This window comes from Diprion similis, chromosome 2 (assembly GCF_021155765.1).
Source record: "Diprion similis isolate iyDipSimi1 chromosome 2, iyDipSimi1.1, whole genome shotgun sequence".
NCBI classification, from domain to species: domain Eukaryota; kingdom Metazoa; phylum Arthropoda; class Insecta; order Hymenoptera; family Diprionidae; genus Diprion; species Diprion similis.
This window is the reverse complement of record NC_060106.1, coordinates 15,993,299-16,009,408: the sequence shown is the minus strand read 5'-3', so window position 1 is coordinate 16,009,408 and position 16,110 is coordinate 15,993,299. Positions and strand designations below refer to the sequence as shown.

At 44.1% G+C, this 16,110-nt stretch overlaps 1 protein-coding gene across 2 annotated transcripts in view; it reads left to right on the top strand.

Moving 5' to 3' along the window:
• The window catches only part of LOC124416673 (rho GTPase-activating protein 20-like), a 153,256-nt gene that overhangs the window by 44,557 nt on the left and 92,589 nt on the right, over positions 1–16,110 (top strand). For both annotated transcript variants that reach the window (XM_046897949.1, XM_046897948.1), the window contains exons 4-5: positions 755–800; positions 1,983–2,155. In XM_046897949.1, the coding sequence (XP_046753905.1) occupies positions 755–800; positions 1,983–2,155 (219 nt within the window). The remainder of the gene's footprint in view (positions 1–754; positions 801–1,982; positions 2,156–16,110) is intronic.

Here is a 16,110-nt window from a genome sequence, read left to right as displayed (position 1 = left end):
ATTCGGGAATACATCAAGCTTAGACAAGATGAATCGAGCGATAGTAAATTTGGATAATATGATCAGTCTCGGCGTTTCGATTAACGCGTTCGTTTTGTCCGCGCAACAGGGAATCAAAGGGTTGATATTGGAACCCGCTCGCTCCGTTTATTGAGCTCATTACTTACTCACTGCAACGACGGAGTCCTCGGTACCTATCTCCAGCTCGTTAATAGCCGAATGTGCTCGGGCACTTAGTCTTGTGGTTCGGAGTGAACGGTTGGAATGACGACGCAATCGCTCAATGGCCGAAACGCCGCGTCTACCTCCGGACTGGACCCCAAGGACGAACTCGGGGTCGGAGCCGGGGTGAGACGAGGTCTTCGGGGACCGAGGTAACGGGCCCCGGTATTGGCTGTTCCGAGAAGCCAGCTCAAGATGGTAACAGACAAAAGGATTCCAGCGAGCTTAGGTCAAGAACTACCGAAGAACTACCGGTAACGCTCGTTCTTTCGGCTCTGTGCCGCGCGTTACGCATCCAGCATCTCGGAACGCGGAGAACTCGTAACAAACTTTCTTCGATGATCGCCAGTATATACGTATGTCTCCTCTCATGAGCGCACACTTATCCACCGACAATACGAGAATATAAGTGGAACCACTCGTCTTGCTATCCGCGCTGTACTTCATGTATTATACATGTACCCCTTCTTTATATCTTGGTCATTGTATTTTAAATCGTTTTAATAGGCATCGTTTTTTTATTCCCTTTCAGCTCCAGGGGACCCTCGAAAGCTGGGACGCCGAAAACTTCAAGCCTGGTGAGTATAAAAGAAGACGGGGTCTGTTGTACTCCGTTCTTTGGTCCTTCTTCTCCCTTTCTCTGCTTCTTGTTGCCTTTAAATTATAACTAGCTTCGAGGCTCTTATCCCGGGGTCCTTATCTCGAACGGATTTGTACCAGGGACAGGATACTCGTTACGTTTATTAAAATTTATACCGAATATGTACGACCGCGCCCAATTCTCCCCCGAAGAGGAGTGGTGAGGTCAAGCAGGGCCAAGCTGCTACGACGTCGTTGGATTTATATGTATGGTATATCGAAGCGGACTTGAAGAGATTGAGAAAGACCGACCGTATTAAGTTATCTCGGGTTCTGGGGGCTGCTGCTCTTCCTGCTGCCTCGGTTTTACCCGCGGCACCTCGATATCTTAAGTCGCGTTTCAGTGGACACGGGTCTTGGATTCCGTCCGATATTTTCTATCTTTACTCGTTAATCCGTGAAAGATTTTTGTGGGTAATTTGAGAACTGATTATAATAGATCGATTTCAAGCCGAAGTCACTCTTCGAAAATTGGAAGACGATCGTGATCAGTGCGGTCTCTAATTTTAGCGAGCGTGATATTTTTCGCGGAATTTGGAAACCGCAACTGTTGGAATTTGAAACCGCACGCTGATACCCTTGCCCGGTATACAGGATCTCGGTTCTTGCGATGATCGAGACAAGTCATTCGTTTTTCAACGGGTCGTTTCAGAAGTCCAGGGTCTAACGAGTACCAACGTATTATAGTGAGGAGCTAGCAACTATGAGTCCGCGTGCTCAGCGTGCCACAATTAAAATCCAGATGTTCGTCCTTGGCGCGGAGTTTTGAAAAGAACTACAGAACGTTAACTACTTCGAGGTAAAAAAAGGAAAATGACAAGTTGCTACTCGCGCAGTAAAAAATTTACCCGCGTAGTTTCGCAAGTTCAGGGTCGAGGTTCTTCCCCCATTGTGTGACACAATAAATCTGTAAGAAAGCAATCGAACGATCCACTCGTGCATATTATAATACAATTGAAAAAGTAAAAACCATCGGACGGTTGGTTGTCAGATGATACGAAGGTGTCCCGCTAACTCATTGGTATCCATACATGACCTCGAAATGTTTTTTCGAAACAACGTCGACGTCGCGCGAGAACTCGTTTCCGATGCAATCTTGATCCCCGTGATTCGTCTGGCAGGTGATCTCTTTCCACCCTCGTTCTGGGAGGCGTACTGGGAGTACCTGGAACGGTATGGAACTGCTCGCCGAACGCTGGACCAACTCCAAACCGCGGAAGACCCCCTGTTGCACTTCTTCAGGCTGAGACAAGCGGCTGCGAGGCACTCACCTTCGTCCCTGTTGCTGCTACCGGTGAGTTACCATTTTTTATATGTCTACTAGGCGAGGGTCGACCTCGCTCATTTGACGAGGATCACCATGGACGGATTCTTCTTCATGGATAGTTTTTATTTATTTACATATTTAGTTTCATCGTGTCCGTTTTTTCGACATATCTTTACTTCGCAAACCGTCGCTATATATATATACGGATGCACTTCTTTCGGACGAATTTCTCTGTATAATAGCTATAAGTTATCCAGATTTGATGTGCATGGCATGTTAAACCGTATCGTATGCAAATTATTTACAATCGATCTATATGTGGGCCACTCTTTGTTCTGGAACTGAATATTCGAAGGTTTATCTTGTCGTTATTCTTTTCGCATGGTTAGCTCATACCAAACGCCAATCACCCCGTACATTATGCAGTTGCATCAGCAAATATCGCACCCACAACTTTCGTTTGTCAAGAACAAACGGACGGAACAGGTAGATATCTGTTCGTTTGATTCTTTCGCGGCAAGACCCGTGTGCGTTTCCGAAATCCAATATTCTGGAAACTATGCATTAACACCTGGTTCGATTCTCCTCACTTGCGTTAACCATAAAGTTCTACGAATTCTGAGACGTAACCTTACTGGAATATCTTTTTCCGTGCGACCTCATTCATTCCATTCTACTTCCGTGGTCGATCAGTATCAAATTTATATAGACCGCTTGTGGCACAATTTCTAGACGAAATCAACCAATTATTATAATTATGGTCGTATTTATCTTCCGATCAATTATGGATTCTGGAGATCCTAGAAATTGTTGACGCTGTTTTTGAGCCGTTCAAAAAATGGTCATTTTTCGTTACCAGTTAATTATTGGTATTTCGTACGTTACATATGATCGACGAATGCTTACGTATAGTATAATTACGTAGAAAATTCGTGCGTATTAACGTGGGAAGACGATAGAAGAAAATTGTTTGTCGACTTCAGAGTGTCATTGCGTTGATTTCTGGGAACCTCGAATACTGGAACTTCAAACTTTCCCGAATGCGCGTCTTGTTCAGCCTCTCACGGAGCCCAAAAACTAGGCGCGCAGCTGCAGACAATGAGTCGTTCTAGGTTGGGGTAGACGGTGGTGGTGCGCTAAACGCGTTTCCATAGACTTGGTAATCTTTACTGTCCGTCGGTTTGAGGCGCTTTTGAAACCCATTAAACGAGCCAAGGGCCTTGCCTTTATCAGTGAGTCCGGGCTCGTCAATATTTAAGTTCCGTATGTGAGCACTTGAAATGCCTGCACTTGTCAAGGCGCATACAGTGTGAAGCTGGATGCCCGAAGCTACACCTCCAAAAATCTTCCGACTCTATACGGCTCTTTCTTTACGATATACGACGGAATTCAGGAGGCAGACACACACACACACACACACACACACACACATAAATATTCACACACACGAATGTGCCCGTTTGCTCGAAACTATGTATGAAGATATCGAAATCCTTTGGACCAGAGAATGTGAAGTGTGTTACAGTGACCGTGAGTAAGTATCCTATATATCTCGCATCTGATCACGGGTGTGAAGTATCGAGGCGGAATTGAGACGACGGAGGAAATGCACCGAGACAAGTCAGTTGTGTACCGTTGCAGCATACACACTGACGATGAGCAGCAGTTAAATTATTAAATTATAACCACGTTTTTATGTAGAAATATTTCATATCCTCGAAAGACCAGCATCTTGGACATATGAGGTATCTCAATAATTCGCCACGCGTTGGATAATCAATAGATCGGACTTATCTCACCGCGGGATTCTAGACCCAATTAACAGGTTCTAACTTAGTCAGTGATACTTGTTTGTCGTTAAACGGACGAAGGCGATCGGGCTTTGTGTCATTTATTTGTGAAAGTCTATATTAAATTTTATACGAATTTATTTCCATCGTTAAATTCAGTCGGAATGAAGAAAAATTTGATTTTTAACGAACTGTTCTTTTTCGAGACCGCTGGCTGGATCTCTTACGGGCGAGTATTTTACTGAAACGGAAGCCCTCGGGCCCCGCGTTACGCGCGTGGGGATCGCTGCAGCGTTGATTTATATTGCGGTCATAATATTTAGTCACGTGAGACGGAGAACGCAACCTCTGAATTAAGTGCGAGCAGCCAAAGGTTGTTAACGATCCTCGTATATGCAAGAAACTTTACGCATTCCTTTCGCATTTGCATTCGTTATACCTATGTTTGAACAACTATACCCGCAATCATCCTCGAGAGTTGTAATATCACAACACAGCTGTCGTTGCGTAGGTAATACTTCCGGAATACACTTGCCGACCGAGTCACCTGAGCAACGCAACGCTGCCAAGCGCGAAAAAACACTTATTTACACCCACTCAAGCAAAACTTGACGGTATCGTTTATTTGTTCAGCCAAGATTCTTTCGTGTCCCTCGCTGAGAATCCCTGACACAAATTATCTAAACATAAATATTTTTCGAAGTATAACATTGGACTCGAGTAAACACACTTGGGATCTATTTGTCTTCGATGTTATCGACGCTCGGTTAATGGATTGATTGATAGATCGGTAGATCGATGAATTGATTTCTTGATAATCCCTACGCACGATCGCTTCTTAGCACTGCGCTGTTATAATGTAATGCCATGCCGCTGCAGGCAAGAAACGGGGCGAATAAACGTTCCTGACTGCGGACTAAAATCCTCAGCTACTTCTCGGACTCGATATGTGTCTCTTACGTGCATTTCCTTTTACGATTTCGACGCCTTCATCTCGCTGATGCCGCACGGATAACAAAGGGGCAACTGACTGGCTATAAAAAACTTTTAGTGTACCACTTCGACTAGAAATGATTAGGGAGAATCCCTTTATCCATCAGCCAACTTCCAACTGTCGTTGCTGATGGGGAGATATTTGTTATAGTCGCCGCTTTTTCAATCTGTAAACCATTTCTCGCTGCAAAGATCGTCCCGTGAAAATACGCAAATATTTTTAGAGAAGGAAACACTGTTGAAAATAATCATTCGCGATGAGCCGTCTCGACGGTTTTTACCTAGAGAGTGGCATCGCTGGAAAGGAGTAAGTGGTTTTTATTACATCGTTTTCTTTACGAGTAAACGTCGTTTTGTAGAAACTCATACTTAACTAAGACTGTGAAATCATTAAACTTTCATCTTGAACGACAAATTCACCATAGTGTTTCTCAACAAGTGTTTGTTGCTCATGAAAGTTTTACGGGTAACTAATTTACCGTTGTTTTACTTTTCTTTTTCGGTATTGCCGACTTTCGTAATGAGTTTTTCATAGACTGGTAGTTCGCAAATTTTCGTAAAAATATAAATTCTCCCGTAATGATTTGTGGTTTTATTCCTACTTGAGAAGATGATGAATACGTGGTTGATCGAGGTTCGAAGTGATTATCCAGAGAAAGTTGAAGAAACTGCACATGAACGGATATCTCGAACTGTACTACGAAACTTCATCTTAAAATACACCTTGCGAATGATTAGTTTTACACTCGTTCCTTAATTAGAAAAATACCTTTACAAGCCTAAAATCTGTGTAAGCTCAGGCAGACATAATCTACTGAGGCAGGAATTCCATAGCTGAATTAGAAAATAACAAGAGGTTGGCAAAAAGGTGTAAATGATTAACGAGTCTGACATCTTCATAACTAATTTCAAACTCGTTTGATGTGATTTTCTACATGCACGACCGCTCGATCCCGATATGATGAATTTGAAAGTCTAAATGGAAGTTGCGTGTCGTAGCCCAGATTCTGATTCTTATTCCTACTTTACTTTTTGTCGTTAATTTACTCTCAGTTCAGTTCACACCATATAGTTAGCGTTATAGTTACGTGGCCGTCAGTTCTAAATTCCATCACGTTTTTTATCACGTGCGTTTCGTCAACCTGATTTCCAGCCAAATAAGACACTCATTTGAGAACTTACATCGTCAACTAGGATCTTTCTTTTTTGGGGGGATGAATGTTCGTCGTGGAAACATCTTCGGTGAATCGATGGTGCCCACCCAGTATTTTATCCATTATTCACGCGTTTTCGCTTGAAGGGACACTTGTGAAATTCACCATGTCCTTTGGCGTTTAGCAGCTTCAACGTGTTTTCAGACTCGACAAGACCGGATCTTACAGATTCGGAATTTGTAGTCTCTGGATATATCATGATTTTCTCTGATCTTTGCCTGGAGCTGCTCACAACGAGCCTTTGAGAAATGAGTAACGATAATAGTAAAATCACAAAGCAAAACTGATAACTTAATCACGAAGCCTTTACAGGTGGCTGACTCGATGATTAAACGTTGAGTTACCCTCGGGTGGATAATATGTAACGAGCAGTCAGGCATCGCCTCAAAGCTACGTGCAAGGTAGGTACTCCAGGCCGGGTCTAGTGAAAGTCTGATTTTCAATTACGCAACTCGCTGCATACTCCGGTGAATCTTCTTCAGTTAACCTTTAAGATTCTCTTGTAATGTACGGATATGCCGACCGGGTACAAAAGTCCTCTCTCGGCGGTCCGTCCGTTTGCCTGAAGCTGCGGCTTGTTCTCGATATCGTCGAAGTTACGTAATGGTCTGCTGCGAGAGGCTCCGCATATCTGCATTTTCATCGACTGTAACCACGTGCTCGTCGCCTCGTCCAAATGCATCGTTCACGCGTATGCAGAACGACCCGAAAAATGAATGAAAAAAGAAATCAGGTCGAGCAGGGCTGCTTGCATTGATCACCTCAGCGGGACCGTAATCACTTCTCATGCTGCAACGCTCTTAAAGTAAATGGTGAAAGTCGCAAATTGGCAATTGGCGGTAATAAAGATCGATCCAAAGTATGAAACCCCCGACGAGTCAAGTAGCCGATGAACAACACCTGCACTAGACGGTATGGTGGGCTCCTTGACCCGTACAGGTTCCAGTATGGACTCACACTCGCCACTGCCTACGTTCAACGTCCGAGGTATGGATGGATAATGCACGGTTATGTCATATGATGGTGTTGTCGTATTTGATGGGAAGCAAATGCTTCGCGACGTGAATAGTCTTTCGCTCTACGTAGGCAGATAGATTATATGCTCATGCCTTAAGGCGCTAACCGTACGCAATTTCTCAGTTTGCTTACCGCCAAACAATATCAGCACTGTAAGAGAACCGCGTAACTCGATCCAGTATAATGCAGTTGAATTTTAATTTCTAAACGTTTCTCGTCTAATCGGAAAAGCAATTTCGCGTCGTTTATTGTGCAGAATTTAGTCAGCCTGGAAATTTATGGTAGCTGGAAGCCTGGAAAGAAATGTTTGAACATTAGGGCGTGTTGAGTACGAGTTCATTAAAATTCTCTTCAGTATTGAAAGGAGTATTAAAACGTGTAGTATATTGTATTGTAGACACTCACTAATATTTTGGAATAAGTTATCATTCACAGCGGAAATGTGGCGGCGTGGATTTTATGTGAGGTCTCGAGTTCAAATTAGGCTTAGATCCACATATCGACTAATTAAAGATCTGTGTTTCGTAGTAATCTCCAGGATGTATGAATCCGTCTCTTTGTTCGTTATTTCTAGCATCGATAGACTCCACGGGATGTGAAGAAGCTGATAATTGGTTATTAAAATCTTTTTTTTTTTTTTATTAGAAACGAAAGCAGTAAGCCTTGAGTTTCAACTAGGCGGCGTATCTATTCACGACATCCTTTGACAGAAATTTATAGTTAAGTCGATAACGTCTAGTCGATCAGTTAATTAGGCATTGTTGACCTTGGAGCAATGGTTGTAGTCCTTTCGAGTCCCGCGGGCCGTTAACAGAGAGTTCTCCAGGGGGAAAAAAAGATTTTAAACGTCCTACTCCGCGAGCGGTCTACGGTAAACGCTTCCGGTAATTCGCTGTGAAATATCAAATGATCCGCTCGATTCCGCGGTCTACCAGAAGTCGCGCGCGTGACCGTTTATGTAACCCGGGGTTCGAGGCTCCTGCCACCGCAAGTCTGCCCAACCTGGCCCTGCTACGCTGCAATTCACTGATCGCATTTTCGAAGGACATAAACCGATCCGCTCTTATCTCTGACCAGGTTACGATGCCAATTACCAACGGTGCTCGTCGTGCACCCGCGCAATCTAGACCATTTGATAAATTAATAGATAAACCCTGTAGCCAATCGTGAGATAACCGCTGATGAACATCCTTGGCAACTCTGTTCCTGGGTCTCGACCTGCGTTGCGGCTGTTGTACTTTTGCCATCTGGCTACAAACGTCGGATGGTTCAGGTGCGAATGATTTCATGTTATAGTCTTATGTTAAAACATGATTTTTTAAACTGTTCAAACTCGAAGAAAACACTGATTACTTCGATGACTTGTAATACGGCAGTGAAGAGACCCGCAGAAGAGTGGAATGGAGTATCAAAACGCAGTTGCCTGAGATTGCACAACCTCGTGGGGTTGGACTCGAAGATTTTTCAGTGCGAGCCGTATCGAATCGACAGAAAGTATAATGAAATTTGGATGCCGGTTTTACACCAAAGCAATTTAACGTATCGAAGATTATACTTTGATTCATCGCTATTGCGTATTACGAGGTGTACGTACGTAATCTGATTAAATCGAAATTTATCTATACATCGTAAACTGTGCCATCAGTGTCCAAACTTGTTAGAAATCTATGAAAAATAAATGTGAAACGAAATGAAAATTATAGTTGATAGTACGAAGCCAGCCGCGATGGCATCGCGTCTCTTGACGTCATTCGAGGATTTTAAGCAACGTTTTGGACCAACGACGGACGTCAGAACTGACGCAACGCGATCCTAATGCTTAGTTAGGCGTTAAGAGGAAGACCCTCGGTCATAGTTCGGAGTCGGGTGTAAGACGGGATCTCGGGAAAGGCTGAAAAGCGATTATGGGAGCTCGCGTGGGATCCACGTGCTAATGGACCTTCAAAGTCTCTCTGTGATAAGTAATCATCGCTCGCTGACTTACGATTAGAGGCTAACGAAGGGCACCTGACGACTCGGAAGACGCGAGGAACCTTCCCGGTGATTCTGGGACTTTTTATTTTATATTCCAGCCCGGGTAAATTTTTACAACGCTTTTAAATCCGCGGCCATAATCGACGACGCCATTTTCGTCTTCTTTCCTCCTCCTCCTCTTCTTTACTGGCTTCGTTGCAGGACGGCTCTTCAAAACTCTTTACCGTGCTCGTGAGTCGTTCTTATATATTATACAGCTACTCGACGAGATCGAGATAACGAAATTAAGGAACTCGAACCGGCAGCGGCGGCTCTCCTCGACCCCTGGGGACTCCGGGTTGCAAATTTGCGAAAAACATCTGAGCCACGCACATACTTCACATGTATACGCTACGCGACTGTATTTTACGGCCAAATCTTCGCCGCGGGTTTCGTCCCGTCATCGGTCAATGTCTCTCGAGATAACGCTGCTGCAGGGGGTTCACTTGACGGCGAGATGCGATGCAGCCGCAGCTGCCACGCGAGGCGGACACGGAAGGCTCGGATCTCGTTGTGTATTTGAACAACCATCCTCGGCCGGATATTTTATTTATATATCCACCCCGTCACCCGGTTCGCTCCTCTCGCCTCTCACCTCTCACGTTAGCCTCGCCCGATACACCCGGGGGTCTTGTCTTCAAAGAATAAATAACCCTCCGCGGTGAAATAAATATACAAGGTGTTAAATCTGTCCTAAAAATGTGCAGGAACGAGGATATTCGTGTGCGAGTTATTATATGAGAGGCGGAAGATCGATCGATCGATCCTTTATTATTAATCGATCCAGCATCGATCGCGTCGCTTCGTGTTACAGCTGCAGAATAAGCCGCTGCGCTGCCAAGCACACGTCGTTGGGTTTTAGAGAATTTGTAACGGCATTCCTTACACGGATCTTGACAATTTTCAAAATACATACTCCATTCCACCTGAATAACCCGCTCCCGCGGCGTTAAATAAGATTTTCAACCGGTCCGAGATCCAGCATCGCGTTATAGAGTCGCGGGATAATCACGGTCGCACCATCCCGCATCTGTAATCCTGCTACATTTCCCTGCCGCAATTCGCACCGCGGGTATAACGGTAATTCCTGACACCTGTCTAGAGGCCGACTGCTATTAGATCGTCATCTGGAGCAACAGAATTGTTTCACGGCCGGTTAACGGTGGCGGGTGTTGAGATGCTAAGAGACTTAAGAGTAAAACTACTAGCCGATCTGGAACACGTTTACGAAATTCGTTTTCCATTTGATTATACACGATTCGGTCGACAACAACAAGAGACAAAATAAAAAAGTAAAACTTAATTTTTCAGGCGATCCGATGCCTCGGAATAATCGCTTTCAAGTATCGCATAAAATGATCCCGACATGCTAGCACAGCGGGTGCTGCTTCTCCAGCTGGATATCAACTCTCGTATAACGTCTGTGCGTTTGAATCTGCGTGTAAAAAGTCACGGGTCGTTAGCAGTGATACGTATAGCATTCCGGAAGAGCATGGCGGACAACGTTGACGTTGTAGATTTTCTCGTTGTCGCCTGTCACTTGGCACGTGCACGCACGCCTGCTGCTCCTTCGCATGCGATATACGTATTTCCTATACTCGTATAAACGTTTTACACTTGTACGTGTTACAGTACGCAGCCATTACACGCTCGTGCTTGACGTCTTTATGCTTCTGATACGCATCATTCTAGATTTTTTCAATCCAAGAATCCAGCCCGCGTGACGCAACGAATAATCGGAATCAATTTCAGAATTGAAATATTTTTTATAGAAGAAGAAAGATTTCTGTAATGTTAGGTTAGATATTCCAGACAAACGGATTTTTCCCGTCGAAGCCGAAGCCTTTTGCTGATTAGCTATTCCGATTATCCTGTATTACGAAAGTCACGTGTATCGGATCAAAGAACTCGATCCAGAGCAGGCATCGTTGCTTTTTATTGCGTCTCGTTGGATCGATGACGAATATAATTGATCTAGTTAACGAGTCCAGACTCCCAGCACTCGGGATTTCTTATCATTTTATGAAGCACACGTGTTTATATTCACCCGATACATTACGGCTATCGTTGAATATCGTTTGTATTTAGAATTATGTTGTTAGAGCTGATCATGAGAGGCTGCACTGTATCAAAGCTGACTGAAACGAATTACAGGATTAATCACTAGCTCGACGATCGTTGCCATCCGTGCCTTGGCAGTGCGCAATGATCGTCGTTAATTTTCGTAATAGAGAAATTTCCCACAAAGACCGCCGTGAAGATCATAAAATTAAACAGCTGCAGCGGGTAATTTATTGTCCTCGATTGTCTGTGTAAATCTTATATTATGGGAGACCGCAAGAGGTGCAATTTCGCAGCTCTGCACGGTCAGATGAGCCCGTGCGTCGGTCGACTCGAACGGTGGTCAAAATCGCGGCCATTAGATGCGCATCTTCGTTTCATTCCGATTCTCAGTGTCCAGTGATTGTTCAAAAGACTGATTCCTTCCAAGAATAAACCGATCGCTGAAATATTGGCACGAATCGAAGCCGCGAGGGCGAGTTCACCGCTCCGTGTGTATAATACTTAGACACGGCATAAACTCCTTCTCTAATTATGAATCTTTTGTAAAATCCAAACGTGTAAGGAGGGGCAGGATGTCACGCCTGCACTGCGTGCCCTGCAAGCATGGGCATTATTCTGCCGGCCTCCTCGGAATTACAAGAACCTCCGAGTGCCTAGTACGTGTATTGTCGGTACGTGCGTAGACACACCGCTTATGTGTTTCATGTTAGCTATTTTACCCACACCTTGCACAAGGAGAAGCTGCTGCTGCTGCTGCTGCTGCTGCTGCTGCTGCTGTTGTTGCTGCCCCCGCTGCACTTGTATGCACCGGAGAGAGTCACTCGCTGCATGTGTAGATTATACTGCTGAACATTAAGGCGGCACAACTCGCGGGAGAAATAGTCAGAGAGACAGAGGGACAGAGGGAAACGTTTAGAATTCTCTCGATGTAGTAAGAAAGGACTATCATGCGGCCGCGGCGGTTTAGGACCCGTCTCATCATCTTGTCGCAGGAAATATTATTAACTCGAGACTTTAATACTCCGCTTCGTTAATGTACAAGAATCTTACAAATTACACTTGTACAATGCTTCTTCAACACGTATATATATTGTACAACTCACTGCCGTGCCATGCTACATAAGATATCAAATTTATCCAATGTTTTGACGATCGGTTCGGTTGCTTGTGTAATTATTATCGTGTAAAATGTGTGTGTAGATGGCTTTCGATCAATAATATACATATACTTCTACTAATATCAATGCAGATGTTCAACTTGCAGGAACAAAAGTGATCGTGTCAGGGTTGCGATTCGACACGAAATGCGGAGGTGCATATATATACAATATAGGTGTATACGTGTACGTACGTTACACACCTATCGCAGAGATAAGCGATCGGTCAGCGAGTCGTTTGCGAGTGACGGGTTCGCTCGCGGAATACGTGTTTGAGATTCGCGATATACTCGGCCAGGCAGCGTTATAGGTACCCACGCATGCATGTATATGCATGCACAGATCAGGGAAGGCGGACTAGACGGACTGCATTCGGTATAAGGTAAAAATCTGTGTGGAATCGGCGCAAAGCTGCAGTCTGAAGAATTATGGGAAATCCAGGGAGCCTGCATCGAGTAACCGCAATTACGTCAGTATGACGCTGCGATCAACGACGATTTTTAGTTTTAATTATTCGATTCTATGCCGCAGCTTATACGGCGAAGCCTAGCTGGGGGTGGGCGGCACGGCGACAAAGGAATGTCTTGCCCCCACACCCACCCCCAACCCCCCCGTCATCGGCGTCTTCGTTGTCGTCGACGCGGTGCTGCTGATCAACGGATAAGAATACGACGTGTTCGAAAACTTATTGGTTATAAAAGTCGATGCTGGTGCGCACGCCGCTGTCTACCTTATACCTACAACGTACACTATGCCGCGGGTGTCACTGTGGTGAAAAGAAAACTGAAAAATTCATGAATAAAAGATCGATTCCCTCCTACGCTTCACCCTTCTTTCCAACCCCCGCAGCGGGCTGAGCTCTCTGCTGATAAATATTGTTATTCGAATCGCGCATGCGGGAATATTATATTACAGGATATATATTCGTGATCTATTGGGGAAAGGATTCTTAATAGTAGACACGATCCTTCGCTTTGCAAGATTCTGGCCGTCGCGAGGATCATTTTTTTTTTTCTTCTACGTATTTTAATCATTATTTATTCTTTCTTTATTTTAGAACCGCGGTTTTTTTACGTCTTTGGCGGAGAAGAGACGGAAATTTTAGAACGTAAGCTTTTAGTGTGTTTAGCGAAAAGCTACTCGAAGAATTGTGTGATTAACTCAAAGTCCAACTTCGAGGCAATGTTTTACTTCCGCTAATTTAGCTTTTTCCCGTCTGTTGACCACGTGCACGTGGAATAACATTCCTTTTATTTCTGGCAGTAATCTTGGCTGATCCGAGGTGCTTTTTTTGCCAGGAATGCTGGACATGTAGCTTCTGACTCTCTACCTCCGGGACTTCTCTATGACTCTAAGATTCTGCGAATTTTCAAGTCCAACAGCTAGCTCGGAATACTCGAACGGAGAATTCTCCCAAGATTGCATGGAAACTTTATTTTTTTGTTTCCATTTTTTGCAACATTGTTGATTTGAGATCCTTGACTTCCGCAATCGCGAAATTACCGTCTCAGAAACTCAAGTGCAGAGCTGATAAAGTGCGAGTGCGATTTGCAATTCGTGCAGCCAGTGATCGGAAATCGTGCAATGATTTGTCAAATTGCGCTGCGGTTCGATCGTTGAAAATTGGACTTTATACCGTGCAAAAGCGATAGATACAGTGCAGAGACTATACGCACAGCTGATTGGAGATTGGAAATTGGAAATAAATTCGAATCGAGCACGTGCGCGCTTCTATGATTTCTCTATACAGGTTCAGAGATCTAGAAAGTGAAACGATAATTTATTTGATTGTATATACCTATTCCTGCCGTTAATCAAAAGCTATCAAATTAAATGAAATGCTCGGGACTTTTGAGCTGCGCTAGTTAATCGCAGGCAACAAATAGTCACATTTCTTACTCGCCAATCTTATAATAGCTGTTTGGAGAAAGGAGTCGTTGCAGGCGTAGGGAAAAAGGTTGAATTAAACAACGCGCAGAAACTCACACGTGAGAGATAAATTTTCTTCTTAACAGCTTTCTTGACTGTGCAATGCTGCTGCAGCTTCTCAACTCCACAGATCTTTTTGCGCTGCAGTCGCGGGATTAAAACAGGCGATCAGCCGAATTCGCAATTGCCGTTTTAATTCACGCCGTAACTCACACCCGCGCTCTAACAACAACGCCTCGCTGTTTCGGCTGCGATTTTACGAGCCCCTGACTAAAACCCGCGTCGAATTCAACGCTGATCCTGATCCAAAGCGTGCCTGAGACGAGTTCCTTCACATCTCGATGCTGCTCTGCAGTCGTCGTGCTGTCTCGTTTACTTTCACTGCCGATAGTAGCCCAGGGCAGAATCGGCTCAGTGATTATTCGCAGCCTGTATACTCGGCCAGGGCGATAAACCGTTCATTACAAACTCGTGTGGGATAAAATTTTCTCCTCGCGATTTCCCCCTATTTATTCACATCTTCGAATATATACTGTACGAATGTATCTCCTTAATGCTTAATTTTGACTTCGTCAAGTTTAGTCGCAGTAATTATTAATCGAGACTGCTGAAATTTTTAGGTAATATTTCGAGGATCGAAAAACGCCGAGTATTATCCAGAATCGACGATATTTCACTCGTGAGAGAAAAGCCGGGGTGTCAGGGTCGGTCAAGATTAAGATCACGGTGTCTTGAGCGTCGATGTTGAATTCCTCGCGGCTCGCTACTCCGAGAAAGAGATCAGCTCTCTCTTTCTTTCTCTCTCACTCTCTCTCTCTCTCTCCGGTATTACTTGCGCCGCGTCGATGGTCGAATGAAACTTGTTCATAAAACTGCGGCGATAAGCAAGTTTTGCAGCGCGAGCTTGCAGCCAGAGGGGGGGAATTAGACTCGAGCTTAAAAAGCAAAGTACTGCTTTCTTATGCGGCAGCGTTTAACGCTCGGAATTGAGCCGTCCGTTTTTAACGTTGCCCTAATTCTATCACTGAGTGAAGCAAATAGGGTTTCGACTGTCGCAACCGGGGAACGTGGGCGGATTTAACGCGACTTAAAGTTTCTTAAACCCCCTGCCTGCCGATTTAACTTTACTTACAATTAAATTACCTCCTCGCCAGAAAAAACAGAGTTAAACGATCTAATCCGCTTTTCAAAACGCCAACGTGGGTGGGTTCAGCGATGCTATCTGGCCTTGGATTTAAGCTGCACAAAATCAAAACGTCGTCTTGATATTATATCGACGTTCCGAAAGTAAAGTAGAAAGGAATCGTCACGCTTGAGTGTAAGAAAATTGAATTTTCTGTTTATCCGTAATATGCTTTGGCTTACTGTCAGTTATCAAGACGTGTAGGTTTCTTTTTTCAATCCGATTCTTGAAAGGTATAGAACGCTCACATTCACACAGTTTGTGGCTACAAGTATACATTCTAATTCTAATGTCTTGCGCCATCCACACACGTAACATAATACCTTGCAGCATTTTTTTTTCTTTTTTAAGCAAATACAGATATTTCCTTGAAGGATATGTAAATGCATAAATAAAGTGATTGCCGTGGTTTGTTGAAAATATTTGAATCAATTAATCACTCGCTTCTGGCTGCAACGGGTGTGTAAATCGTATATCGGGTTTCGAAAATCTCTCGATGAAAAAACAGCAGGAGAATATTCGGGGGCGTAGACAAATTAGAAAAATAATATCGCGTTATTTACTGTCGATCCCAAACTCCGGTGGTACAAAAATCTAATCCGATTTCAGTTTTAAATTCGTT